The following is a 14,818-nucleotide window of genomic DNA, read 5'->3' as shown; positions in this document are numbered from 1 at the left end:
TGCTGAAATCTCTTTCTCTTGCTGCTGCAATCTCTTTCTCCTGCTGCTGCAATCTCTTTCTCCTGCTACTGAAATCTACTTTGCTCACTGCTCAAAACACCCTCGCTGAAACAACTGCCAGTCTCCAAGAGAAACGACTTGCTGAATAGTGTGATGAGAGAATGAGACAAACTGCGCTTTTATAACTTTAGAATAGGTTTATAGAACATCCCGGAAACCTAAAAAAATATTAAAAACAACACATAAATTTGGGGAAACGTGGCTCGTACGGCCTGGAAACGCGTTTCCGGCCGTACTGCCACATTTCCGTTTCGGGAAACGTGGCAGTACGGCCGGAAACGCGTTTCCAGGCCGTACGGTACGCGTTTCAGGGTTTCGTTTCGTTTCCCGGGAGGAAACGACCCCTAGGGCAACGTTTCCTGCAACTTAGAAAGACAGCCATGAACAATAGAGACAACAAATTTTACCTTGGGAAACTCAATCTTGGGAGAAAACCCAGCAACTTTTCTTAGGAGAAATTATTCTTCAACAAGGTTTACAAATCAACAATTTGTCTAGAAATTTATGCCAATATCCAAGTCAAAATACCAGTCAAACCTGGTCAATACTTCAGCAAGTCAATGCTGGTCAAACCAGCTAAAATATCATAATTTCAACACTGGTCAACAGCCTGGTGAAAACGGGACTGCGGTCAACTTCAGCCCTGTGGTCAACTGCAGTCAAACTGTGGCCTTCCTGCAGTCAAATCTGAGATAAAATAGCTCAGTCAACGCAAGTCAAACTCGATCAAAACAGAGGTCAAATCATCTCGGTCAAGATGGTCAAACTTGTCTTCCTTCTCCACACGTGTGACTGTCCGAGAGGGATAAGAATGGTAGAGAAAACTTTCTCTTCATTGGCATTAAAATGAGGCATCAAAATGTCTATTTATACTTGTCGAATGGGGGTGTGAGAACCCAAGAGACACACCACTTCAGAGGCTGGCTGACTTGAATTCTTCCTAAGCCAACCTGTCCTTTTGATATAAAAAGTTGCCTAATTCATAGAGGCCGACTTGGAGACCTTTTAGCAAGGCGGGAAGTGCCTACACAAAATATCAACACACCACAATCTCCAGCTATGTGTGAGGCAGCCTCAGAAAATCCCTAATGTCAATTCCATTTCGTTAGACAACATTAACATATTCTCTTAGTGGAGGTTGGAATGTAACATGCCTATTATAGAGGAGGCATCTGAGTGTTTAGATGAGGAGGAGCCACAGTAAAAAGCATAGGGGTGGGGGAGGAGGAAGATCAACAAACGTAGGGGGCAGAGGAGCACTTTGACACCTTGAACTGTGATGTGGGAGCCTCAACACCACCTTCTACACTGATACAAATACACCCACCAGTCACCATCAAATAAATGATGCAAGACCTCCTGGTCGCATATAAGCCATGACTTTTTCCTATAAGAGGGGGAGAGAGAATTGATACCTAGCAGCTAGATTTGTCACCGTAGATGACTCTATGATGATCAGATACACTTATGTATACATATATGATGTCATTTTGTATTGGCTGTCTAATTTCGTATCCCAGATTGGAAAGCTACCAAAATTCAGTATCGACATCGATGTACCATTTGGCATCCACTACATGATATATATTGTTATTGTTTCCATATTTATGTATCAGTGTGCTTATTTGATGTTCTTGTTAGTTTATAGCTTAAAAAATGAAAAACAAATGAACTTATTTTGTATTTTTTTAATGCTTGCGGCAGGTCGCCATTTTTCCCCTAACATTTCCAATGTCCCGAGGTCCAGAACCTTGGCAATCATTTGTTGATGCCAATGTTATCAACAATACTTATATGAACAATATTTATTGTCCATGAGACGATATTTAGTATTTACATACACAAATAAGAAGCACAAGCTTAAAGATGATGCAGAACTTAAAAACAGAAGATAGCTCACTTGTTCTTTTGTTTTGGACCTTTCCTCTTGTTTGCCATCCCTCCATTGCGTTCAAACTCCAATGCTTTCAATTTATTCTTATAGGCTGGTGTCTTTTTAACCATACTTATTATCTGCATAAAACAATAAGCATAGGCATCAAAAAGTGTAAAATGTGCAACAATTTGCCACTCTGCTTTCATGTGTGGAAACCATAACAAATGCAGTACATCACTGTTGAATTTTCAATTCATCATAAGCAGATCTGCACTCTCTGTGAACAGAAACCCTAATAAAAGCTGATTAAACACAACTGAAAACAGAAAAAACATTTAAACTCGGAATCTGAAATGTATAATTCACTCAGTTAGACACGGTATAATAAAATAAATCAGACAGCAACCTGTATAAGCCTAAATGTGCATATAAAACTGTTCTGGAAATTATTGGATGGTGTGCAGATTCCACACTCATCAACCATAAATATACTCGCAGGACAAGAATTACAAAACACTGCAAAACTCCAACTCATGAAACACTTAACACAAAACTAGAATTATCACTCACTCACTCTGCCTTATTTTAGAGATGAAAAAGGCTGTGGTTACAACTGTTAAATGTATCTGGACAGTCCCAGTGATGAAACCAGTATGAAAAATCTAACCCTAAGTCTATTCTTCTAGAGCAGTGTGTCTACTACTGCATAGCGATACTCTTTCCTTCAATGGAATGCCCAGTTAAGGAGAGAACAAGCATGCATGCATGGATACTCCTAGGAATCTGTGCCCAACATATTCCAGGAAAGCTTCTCACACACAGCACTCTAAAAACAATAACAACAGCTTACTTCCTAAAATAAGAAAAGGCATACACCTTATAAGCAATGTTACCGGATCCAGCACAGGGAGGTCATGGATCCACGGATCCGCAGATCTGATCTGGATCCACAACCAGATCTGTGGAAAATACGGCAATGTGTCAGATCCACACTTGCAGGAAATGGATCATAGGCTGAGGAAACAGAACCTGCACTAGGTAGATGGATCCTGCAGATTTCAAGTAAAATTGAAAGCGATTCAGATTTTTTACTTTTAGGTTTTCGACTTGGTTAATCCGATGAAGTGTGGTCCATTTCTTGCATTATTCCACAACAAAGTTGGCACCCCCCTGCTTCAGACAGCGACAGAACAAGCCCAGGTGAGGAACTTTCCACAAGTTTTCAGCAGTGGGCACCCTGCTTCGGACAGCGACAGAGCAACAGCAACATTCACAAATTTGTCGGGACTCAGCACCCTGCTTCAGAAAGCAACAGAGCAACAGCCGCATAAAGGAGCACAACTCAGAAAGCCGGCGAAAGCAACATGTACATATCTATTCTGACCTGTTATAACTTATAAGTTATAAACTGTCTGTTTTGATATTTGCACTGAATAAATTCCTAAGTCCTGTTACAGTTATAAATTATAGAGCCTACTCTCTGAATTTTGTGGAATTCTGTGGAATTTCCTTTGAGGTTGCCAAGAGTAAATCACCAACTTCTTCACACCAGCCCCCAAATAGATTCAACAGCCACTCTTTTTTACCTGTCACACACAGCAATTTGACTTGCTTATTTGCCAACAAAAATGTTCCTTTTTTCCCTCTGCTAAAAGAAAGGAGCCCTTTTCTTTTATGTTGAAGTTTTGTAAAACAAATTATATTAACTGCTGGTATCAAATTTGCATACAATTCAAGTCTATTGAGAAGCTGGATACATATGGGCTTGATGGTTACAGACTCCCAACTTATAACATACAAAAAATCTAGAAACTAAGATTTTAAACATAAATCTTAGTTACAGTTATAAATTAAACTTATGTTTAAAATAATAAAATCGTATAAATTTTATATAAGCCCTTGATGATCAACAGCAGGTACTCCCACTTATATATAAATTTTCAAGTTTTAATTTTTATGTATTTTAGTTTTTTGTATTTTAATTTTTAATTTTGTGTGTTGATAATAAATTTTAATTTGAAGAGAATGTAGATCCATTTGAGGATATGTAGTTAAACCCACTGCACATTATGATATTAGTAGAGTGATCATGAATGAGACGCTCATTTTTGTATTTACTATTATCATTTATGATATTATCCTTTTTGTCTGAGGGAGGATGCATCATTTCAGTGTTTCAGTCTTCATATTTATAATATATCTAATGGTTTCAGTTCTAAATGTTGTGATATATAAATGGATTTGATTTTTTAACTCAAAGTGTTTTTTTAAATTTTAAAAATACTATTATATTTTTTTGTACTTGATGTATCTTTGCCATATCTGGATCTTGGATTTTCAAAAACCTAGTGAATCCAGATCTGGATCCGTATCCGTATCCAGATCCTGGTAACTTAGCTTATAAGTTATAAGAAACTGTAATAGCACTCCTAAACATAAAAATGGTGCTCAATCTAAATATTACAAGAGCAATCTGTTCCAAATATGAAACAGCAATTCTAAATCTGGTCGGACTCTGGTGGGACACTGGACTTCTAAATTTGGAACTGAAAGCCTTATCAAAGCACATGCATGCATACCACTTGAATGTGCCATGCACTCATACTGAATGCTTATTACTGCTGCGCCTCCTTAGAGGCTGTCTGATGTTGCCATAAAAAGCTAACCTTAAGTCTATTCTCCTAGAGCAATTTATCTACTCCTGCATGGCAATACTATTCCTGGAATGGAGTGCACAGTTAAGGAGAGAAAAAGCATGCATGCATGCATACTCCTTGGAATCTGTGCCCAGCCTATTCCAGGAAACCTTTTCACACACACCACTCTAAAACGAGAACAGAAGCTCACTTCCTAAAATAAGAAAAGGCATACACCTTATAACTTTATAAGAAACTGTAATAGCACTTCTAAACATAAAAATGGTACCTTGTCTCAATCTTACAAAAGCAATCTGTTCTAAATATGAAACAGCGATTCCAAATCTGGTGGGAAACTGGATTTCTAAATTTGGAACTGAAAGTCTTATCATAGCACATACATGCATACTGCTTTCATGCGCCACACACTCATACTGAATGCCTATTACTGCTGCACCTCCTTAGAGGCAGTCTGATGCTGCTGTACCTCCACATAGAAAATTCCATGCTGCACACAGGACTACTGAACCACTGTTGAACTGTACCTCCCTTATCAACTAAACTTAAACCTGCATATCCATCTGCTAAGTGCCCTACTGCTGAGGCTGCCAAAGGAGAACAATTCAGACCAGCACGTAAAGCCAACAATCACATAATTATTTGAATTCCCAAATAAAAAGCAGAAAATATATTATGCTCATAAATTGTTAACAACATGGGAAGAATGATTAGCTACTTCATAGATCAGCCTAGCAAGCTTAAAGAGACTTCACACCACCCAGGGAATCTCTCCAACTCTGAACAACCCAACCTGATTTGCATTTAATAAGTCAGTTGCACATATATATTATAAACTGAACTATATAGTCCAGCAGATAGAAAACCAATAGATCACATAATGAGATCATCTTCCCTATATGTCATCACTGCAAGGTGAGTCACCATCCTTCGCTGACTAAGCATGAAACTTTCACTTCATGCATGCTCTAGATCTGAGATTATCTCTCCTAGAATACATTAAAGTAATCTCAACCTCACTATAAATTAAGTAATTGAATGTCTTGCTAAGGACAAACTGTCTTATTATCCATATTTGCTAACAATAGACAGACTGAAAATAGAGAATTATTCCTTTAGAAAATAGGAACATCTCCACAGCTAGAGAACACATTGTAAGGAACACATTTTAAGATACAGAGATGATAGTAAAGGCATTTGGGAAGCCAGGAAACAAGTGGCATATTGGCTTTCCAGGGGCTACGCTGGTATCAAGAGGGATTGGGATCTCTCTTTTTGTTCTATTTGCACTTGGAAATCGCAGGGGACAGTACGTTGCAAACTTTACACACTTCCAGGCCAGGAAGTTAAGCAAAAAGGCCATCTACCTGTGGTGTGATCTTTGGGTAATGGACAGAAGGACATGGACAGATTGGCAGCTTCATGCTCATTCCAAGGGCCTAGTGTCCTCTGATAAGAGTGATTATAATTTATCAGGCGCTTATTGATGTGGCAGAACTACTGAAGATGTATGGTTCTCTACATAGCCACACTTGCTGGGATTGGCATATGACAAACCCATATTTAATTATAACAGCAAAAAGCTTTATCTTCTCATGCATAGGAAGACCTCCTATCCTGGATAAAGGATGGTGATCATCAGATAGCAATTTTCAGTGGATCCCCAGGTTGAGCAATGTGTGGTCCTATAGGATTCCTTACAAACTCAGAGTGCTAACCAGGTTAGTCTTGTACCAAGGATAGCTCACAAAATTCAGACTGGCAAGGAGGTTAACATATGATAAGCACCCTCAATGTGCCAAATCTGAGACACCCAAACACCTATTCTGGGAGTGTTCCTTTTGCTTGACAATGTCAGAAAGAAATGTGACTGGAGATCCCCTCTCTTCTTCAAGGAAGTAGTTTCTAGTGTGCAGCATTACTTGGACATCGCAGTTTCTTCCTTTTAAGTCACTACAACGGTCCTTGGCATTGCATTCATGATTTATTATTCTATCTGTTTTGACATTGTGATGTAGATATGCTTTCAAGGCACTGTAGGTTCTGCTCATACTTCTCATTTGACCTTTGATGAGGTAAGTCACAAGTGTTCAAACTAAGGCCAAGGGATTCATGCCTATTGATAATGCCAAAAATGCTTCTGTGAGTTCATAACTCAAGCATTATTGCAGCCTTGACCGCATTAAGCAAGAGCATCATTTAGTTTTACTCTGTACTTCATGTTATTCAATAATATAAGCAGTATTTCTCTTAAAGAAACAGCTTATCCTTCAAAAATTATAATCAATCAAAGATTTAATCCATATATCTATATATATATATATAGTATTCAAAAGTGGCCGGTATATATATATAGTATTCAAAAGTGGCCGGTTCGAACTGTAAACCAGTTAAGCCAGCTGATTCATTAGGCAAAGGAACCTGACGAGTAGAAAAGGCGGTTTTTATGCACGCAGACTAGGGTTTTGGCATTAACAGGCTAGTTTTCACATAAACCAGCTGGTTGTCATAAACAATGTTGCAATAATCACAATCGGGCTTAAATCGGTGAGGGTCCGGAAAAAGAAAAAATCATAAAAATCAGGATAAAATTGGTAAATCGTCAAAAAATCAATAAAATACAAAAAAATAAAAAATACGATTTGTTGGGATTTGATCGCTATTTGTTTCAAAAAAATCGCGATTAAATCGGCCAATTTAATCATTTCAGGGAAAACCTCACAAAAAATCGTGATTTTCGCAAAATTGTTCGTAAACCAGCCAGTTCATTACCAACTCAACCGCGGACCCCATGTGAGTTGTTTTTGGTCTTTTCTGAGCAGTTTTAAGGGAAACTAGGGGATATTTCCCTCCAAAAACTGCCCCTTTGAGCCTTTAAAAGGATGCCTCCCCTCTCATTTGCCACACACATCTCAAGATTCTCAACCCTAGCAATGTTGGCAATCAATGGTAATGTTAAATTCTTAAAGTAAAAGTATGAAAATGAAAGATAATCTTTCATTTTCATCCTTTTACTTAAATTTTAAACATTACATGAAATGTCTCAGGATGTTTGAGAGTGGTTTCAACTTTCGACCTTATTGGATTTTGTTGATTTGGGGTAGCATCGGATGTGCTCTAGCCACGAAATTTGGTGGAAAGGTTGGGGCACATGAGATCTCCAATACCCAGAAAGGGTTTGGACAAATACTAAATAGATCAGGAGATATTAAAATAATTAATATTTTTAATGGAGTCCCTAAGTCTAAACATACAAAAAATAAAATATTAATGTGTATTAATATGAATCTGTGTTAGAGTGGTCCAAAAGACATGGATCAAGCCAGATCTAATCTTAGCCGTTGATTAGGGACTTAATCTCGACCGTTGAGATGTCAACGGGAAAAGTATAAGAGGAGGCTTGAGGGTCACTTGGAGAGGCACACCAAATGATCAGTCATTCTATTCTCTAGAGCAGGGTTTGCTAAGAGAGATAGAATCAGTGATCGGGAGAGCAGCTGAGGGGCATTGAGTACAAAGAAACAGAGAAGGCAGAGATTGTGCCGGGAGAGCAGCGCAGCAGCCAAGGAGGGTGACGCAGAGCCAGCAAGGGCTCACGCAAGGCCACGCAGAGGCAACCAAGTGCTGCACAGAGCACCAGAGGGGCCAGCGCAGCTGACGCAGAGGCTCCCAGAGCTGACGCAGAGGCTCCTAGGGCTGACGCGGGCCTAGAAAGGCTGACACAGGGCCAGCATGAGACAAAGAGTGGCTGACGCAGGGCCAGCGTGAGACAGAGAGGGGCTGATGCAGTCCAGTTTGGGCAGACGCTAGGGTTGCAGAGTGGTTTTGTGCTAAGGAGCTACCGGAAGGATTTTCCGGGGTTTCAGCTAGGAGATTTCTCTCAAACTGTGAGGTATAGCTGCTAAGTAAATTCTCTGTTGGGTAGGCTAGTTTCGACACCCAAATTATACTTTGATATTGTTTAATAAGAAAACCCTCAAATAGCTGCACCGGTTTTCCCGCATTGGGTTTTTTCGGAGACATTGGTCCAAAAATAATGGTGTCACGTGGTGTTTTTGTTCTTGTTTCTTTTAGTTGCTGATCTGTAATATGCTGAGCATGCACTGGTGTTTATTTTCAGTATTTACTTTGTAAATAACTTGTTAAAGAAAAATAACAAGTAGGTAGGAATAAATCAGAAAAAGTGCATGAAGGGTTTCTAAACTAAGTAAACTTAGAAACTTCAACATGGTATCAGAGCGTGATTGCAGACCACAGGAGGACTAAAAGACATCAGCCAGCCAGAGCCACGCAGAAGAAGTCGGGAACTACGCAAAGCCTCAGAAAGGCCAGCGTTGCTAACACAGAGGGCCAAAGGGCTGACGCAGGGCATCCCAGGGCTGACGCAAACCCATCTGGGGTGACGCAGAGCTAGCGTGGGGCAAATAAGGGCTGACGCAGTTCACAGAGTGGCAGTTGCTGGAGTCTAGAAGGCTGCAGAAATATTGAAGAGTGGAGCTCGTGAGGTACTGTAGTCAGAACAGTACCTGACAGAGCAAGGCCAGAGGAGTTGTTACCAAGGGTTTCTAGCCGAGGAACCTGGATCAACAGTGCAATTGCACAAGACGATCAGAGTAGGGGACATCTCGACAAGCGGCAGAAGGATTTCCAAGAGGGAAATCAGGACTCAAAGGGAGTCCAGAAGAGAACTTCCAGACGAGAAGTAGAGACTCAGAGGAGTCAAACAAAGAACTTCCAGGAGGGAAGTAGAGGAGCGTCATGGCACTACACGGGGTAAGAGACCAAGATAGACTGGATGGAGCATCGAACTTCACAGTCTGGAAGGCCAGAATCTTATCAGTGCTTGACAGGAATCGTGTCAAGAACTTCGCCTTGAAGGTTATAGCTGTCCCAGTCGACCCCAATGAAAATGAAAGGTACGAAGAGGCGATGGCGAGGGCCAAGTGCATTATCCTTGACGGGGTCAAGGATCATGTGGTACCACATATAGCGGAGAAGGAAACAGCAGTTGAGATGTGGGAGGCTCTCAAGAACCTATACCAGCATACTTCTGTGCAGAGAAGAATGTTGCTCAAGAACCAGATGAGGTCGTATCAGATGAATAAAGGTCAATCGATTGACACCTTCCTCGGAGGACTGAATGAGATCCGAGACCAGTTGCCTGCTATAGGAGCGACACCGGATCAAGAGCTTATGGTGAGGACAGCCCTGAATGTTTTTTCAGAAGATTGGGAAGTGTTTGTCCAGAGTATCCTGGACAAAGGGACTCTCCTACCTTGAGACGAGATGTGGGCAGCTCTTCGCCAGGAAGAGATCAGACGGTAGTCAAAGACAGATAGCAGCAGCAGAGGGATCAAAGTTCAGCAAGAGGAGGAGGATGCGGCCCTAACATCTGAGGGAAAGTAGGAGAAGCGGAAGAAGAAAGATCTCTCCAAGATCAAGTGCTTCCACTATGGGGAGATGGGTCATTATGCGACCCAGTGCCCAAGGAAGAAGAGTAAGGGAGAGTCTTCCAAGACCAAGGCAGCGCCAGCACAGGCAGAGAAGGAAGTTTTGACAGACGATGATTGTGCCAAGAGTGCACACGCACCACTTGAGCGGAAGTGGGGAGACATCGAGTTGTAGTCAGATGGACTACAGGCGATGAGGTGCAGGATCCTCGAGGTACCCAGCCTCTTGGATTAGACCTTGCTACGGGAGCCCCGACGAGGAGTAGCAGGATTGGCTGAGTGGCTAGAGACGGATGCGGAGGGAGCAGCAGAGAGAGCTACAGTGCAGGAGTCCCGAGACAGTGTAGAGCTAGCAGGCTGCAGCAGTTCGAGAGGCACAAGAGTGTTACACCAGTGCAGGATGGCACAGAGAGGTGTGCAATGGCGCGAGATGCAGGGAATTGTTGTAGCAACGCAGAGGTCAGAGAGGGAGCACTAGTCAGCGGCAAAGGGAGCTTCAGCATCAGTGGGTGTCTTTAGCCCAACAGGGAGGTCAGTTGGGAGATCAGTTACTTACTTCTCAGTAATTGAGTTGCAGTGCAGCAGTGGGCAACACGATGCAACATGATGAGAGGAGTTACAGTGCGAATGCAGCACTGGGAGAAAGGACCAGCAGCAGCACAGATGCAGAGGGAGTTATCATATAGATGCAGTAGTGGCAGTGACAGAACCATGGGCAGCAGTACAGGAGGCAGTAGTGCAAAGGATGTTGGGCAGGAAGGCCTAGCATCAGCACAAGTACCGATGCCGAATGATCAGAGTAATACTCAGTGAGGAGTATTGCTAGAGCATAGTCCTCGCTAAGAGGAAGTGTTGATTTGGGGTAGCATCGGATGTGCTCTAGTCACAAAATTTGGTGGAGAGGTTGAGGCACATGAGATCTCCAATACCCAGAAAGGGTTTGGGCAGATTCTAAACAGATCAAGAGATATTAAAATAATTAATATTTTAATGGAGTCCCTAAGTCTAAACTTAGGGAAAATAAAATATTAATGTGTATTAATATAAATCTATGTTAGAGTGGTCCAAAAGACATGGATCAAGCCAGATCTAATCTTAGTCGTTGATTAGGGACTTAATCTCGGTCGTTGAGATATGAATAGGAAAAGTATAAGAGGAGGCTTAAGGGTCACTTGGAGAGGCACACCAGATGATCAGTCATTCTATTCTCTAGAGCGGGGTTTGCTAAGAGAGATAGAATCAGTGATCGGGAGAGCAACTGAGGGGAATTGAGTACAAAGAAATAGAGAAGGCAGATATTGTGTCAGAAGAGCAGCGCCACAGCCAAGGAGGGTGACGCGGAGCTAGCAAGGGCTCACGCAAGGCCACGCAGAGGCAGCCAAGTGTTGCGCAAAGCACCAAAGGGGCCAATGCAACTAACGCAAAGCCTCCCAGAGCTGACGCAGGGCCTCTTGGGGTTGACGCAAGGCCAGCGTGAGACAGAGAGTGGCTGACGCAATCTAGTTTGGGCAAACGCTGGTGTTGCAGAGTAGTTTTGTGTTGAGGAGCTATCGGAAGGATTTTCTGGGGTTTCAACCAGGATATTTCTCTCAAACTGTGAGGTATAGCTGCTAAGGAAATTCTTTGTTGGGTAGGCCGGTTTCGGTCCCCAGATTGTACTCTGATATTGCTTAATAAGAAAACCCTTAGATAGCTGCACCGGTTTTCCTGCATTGGGCTTTTCCAGGGACATTGGTCCAAAAATAATGGTGTCATGTGGTGTGTTTGTTCTTGTTTCTTTTAGTTGTTGATCTGTAATATGTTGGCATTATGTTTTCTGGTATGACTGTATGTTACAGATGTTGTACTTGATGGCAACTCCAGTGGTAAGGCTCTCAGTTTGTTGAAAATTAAGAAGGACGCAGGCAATCGGTTCAGAAAGTGCGTCCCCGCAGGTACACCATGCAGAACCCGCGTCCAGGGACGCGGCCAGCCGTTCAGGGGGTGCGTCTACCCAGTGCACACATTTCAAGGCAGAGAAAAGCACGTGGGGGTTTCTAGTGTGGTATCTAGCCGACGGTTTTGTGTTTCTATGGTGTCGGCTCGTGGTATTGTTCCATGTTTTGGGGAGGAGCTTGCCTATATAAAGCAAAGGAGTTCATTTGGATTGAGCAAATGTCTTTTGTTGAATATCTTATGAGGTGAAATCTGGTCTAGATCTAATGAAGGCGAATCTATTAATGGACCGAGATCTCTTGGCGCATGTTGTCCTTGATGGCAACCCATTCAGGTGATAGATCACTGTACTTCAAGTCAGCAGCAAAGATTGATGATCAGCTATCATTTTATTGAAAAATTATGAAGGACGCAGTTACACCTTACAGAAAGATGTGGGATAGCATTTTATGCAGAAGGACAGGAAAATCTATGGTACATTGACAGTGGATGTTCGAAACATATGACAGGTGATAAAGAAAAACTTGAATCTTATTCTACTTTAGAAAAGGGAAAGAAAGTTTCTTTTGGAAATGATACTCCTGCAACTATAAAAGGAAAAAGTATTGCTCCTTTGAAAGAAAAGATCAAGGCTGGAAATGTTTTGTATGTTGATGGATTGAAGCATAATCTGCTAAGTGTCAGCCAGATGTGTGATCAAAAAACCGAGGTTATTTTCAGATCGAATGGATGTCTTGTTCGTGATCTTGATACAGGTAAAACAGTACTCAAAGGCAAAAGAACTCCAAATAATCTGTACATATTTGAAGAAGGACAACAACAATGCTATCTGAGCAAGGATGAAGAGCACTGGTTATGGCATCGAAGGTTGGGACATCTAAGCTTCCCACAAATAAGGAAAGCATGCAAATATCAGGCAGTTCGCGATCTTCCAGATATCAAAATTCCTGACAACACCATATGCAGATCATGTCAGTTTGGAAAACAAACCAGGACTAACTTTCCAGAGAAAGAGGGATCAGCTAGCATGCCTCTTGAGCTAGTACATACAGATACATGTGGCCCATTCAGGAAAAGAACACCTAGAGGAGAGGAATACTTGATATTATTTATTGACGATTTCTCCAGGTTTGTCTGGTTAGGACTTATGAAGCACAAAGATGAAGCATTCAAAAAATTCAAGTCCTTCAAAGCCTTGGTTGAAAATGAATCAGGTCACAAAATTAAGTGCCTCAGATCCGACAGAGGTGGGGAATTTACTTCAAATGAATTTTTCGATTTCTGTGATGAACATGGGATAAGGAGAGAATTCTCTACAGCTAGAACTCCTCAACAAAATGGAGTTGTTGAAAGAATGAACAGAACAATCCAACAAATGGCTCGTGCTATGCTTGATGAATCAGGAACTCCCGCAACTTTCTGGGGTGAAGCTGCACATGCTGCGGTTATTATTCTCAACAAGACAAATGTCCGGGTGAACAGCACTCAAACTCCTCATGAGCTCTGGAGTGGTAAAACTCCTTCGGTAAGCACTTCAAAATCTTTGGGAGCAAATGCTATATCAAGAATACTGATGAGCAGCTTGGCAAACTTGAACCTAGAGCAGATGAAGGCATTCTTCTTGGCTATTCTCCACATAGCAAAGCATACAAATGCTACAATAAAAGACTTGGCAGAATTGTTGACAGCATTGATGTAGTGGTTGATGAGAAGGGATATATTCCTAGGCAAATACATCATGAAGATATAGAAGAAGATGAAGGCTACCCTCAAAGACAGAATAATGAAGAAGAAGAACCCCAAGGAGAACCTCAAGAAGAACCAGAGGAGCAGACAAGAATAGAAGAGAAAACTCCATCCAGATATGTTCAGAAGAATCATCCAGAATCTCAGATTGTGGGGCAGAAAGAAGCAGGTAAACAAACAAGAAGAACAGTTGCAGAAGCCTCAAGCTATTTGGCATTACTCTCCTCTACTGAACCACAAAATGTGAAAGAAGCATGCAAAGATGAATGTTGGGTGAAAGCAATGGATGAAGAACTTGAGCAAATCGAAAAGAACAACACTTGGGAGCTGGTTCCTAGACCAAAGGATAAGAATGTTATCGGAACAAAATGGGTCTTCAAAAATAAATTGAATGAAAATGGAGAAGTAATTAGAAACAATGCCAGACTTGTTTGTAAAGGGTATGCGCAGCAAGAAGGAATAGACTTTGAAGAAACTTTTGCTCCTGTTGCAAGACTTGAGGCCATCCGAATGTTCCTTGCTCTCTCAAGTTTTCAAAACTTCAAAGTATTTCAAATGGACGTGAAATCAGCCTTTCTGAATGGAGACTTGGAAGAAGAAGTGTACATTGAACAGCCAGATGGGTTCATTCTTGGAAATGATCCAAATCTTGTATGCCGATTGAAAAAGGCCCTCTATGGTCTCAAACAAGCTCCAAGGGCTTGGTACTAACGGTTGGACAAATATCTTCATCAACAAGGTTTCTCAAAAGGTTCAGCAGATAGCAATCTGTATATAAAAGTTGAAAATGACAAATTGCTAATACTTGTTGTGTATGTAGATGACATTATTTTTGGCAGCAATGAAGAAGCTATGAGTCAAAGCTTTGCCTCGGTCATGCAGAAAGAATTTGAAATGTCCTTGCTAGGAGAACTGACATATTTCCTTGGTTTACAAATCCAACAAAAGGAAGGAGGAATCTTTTTATCTCAAACCAAGTATCTCAAGCAGATTTTGAAGAAATATGGCATGGAAGATGCAAAACCAGTATGTACACCCATGGTCACAGGATGTAGTCTCAGTGCAAATGATGAATCTGCAGTAGTACATCAACCAAC

The 14,818-nt window shown here is 41.4% G+C and overlaps 1 protein-coding gene across 1 annotated transcript in view; it reads right to left on the bottom strand.

Annotated features, from left to right (window-relative positions):
- Nucleotides 1-14,818, bottom strand: part of LOC149251467 (dnaJ protein ERDJ7-like) — a 140,936-nt gene that overhangs the window by 82,486 nt on the left and 43,632 nt on the right. Inside the window, exon 4 of the mRNA XM_089453896.1 lies at nt 1,961-2,073. Coding sequence (XP_089310022.1) covers nt 1,961-2,073 — 113 coding nt within the window. The remainder of the gene's footprint in view (nt 1-1,960; nt 2,074-14,818) is intronic.

This window comes from Pinus tabuliformis, chromosome 7, assembly GCF_031772625.1.
Source record: "Pinus tabuliformis cultivar Carrire ecotype Pingquan chromosome 7, CPIR1, whole genome shotgun sequence".
Taxonomy (NCBI): Eukaryota; Viridiplantae; Streptophyta; class Pinopsida; order Pinales; family Pinaceae; genus Pinus; species Pinus tabuliformis.
The sequence above is the reverse complement of the archived record's forward strand: the minus strand, read 5'-3'. Positions and strand labels throughout refer to the sequence as shown.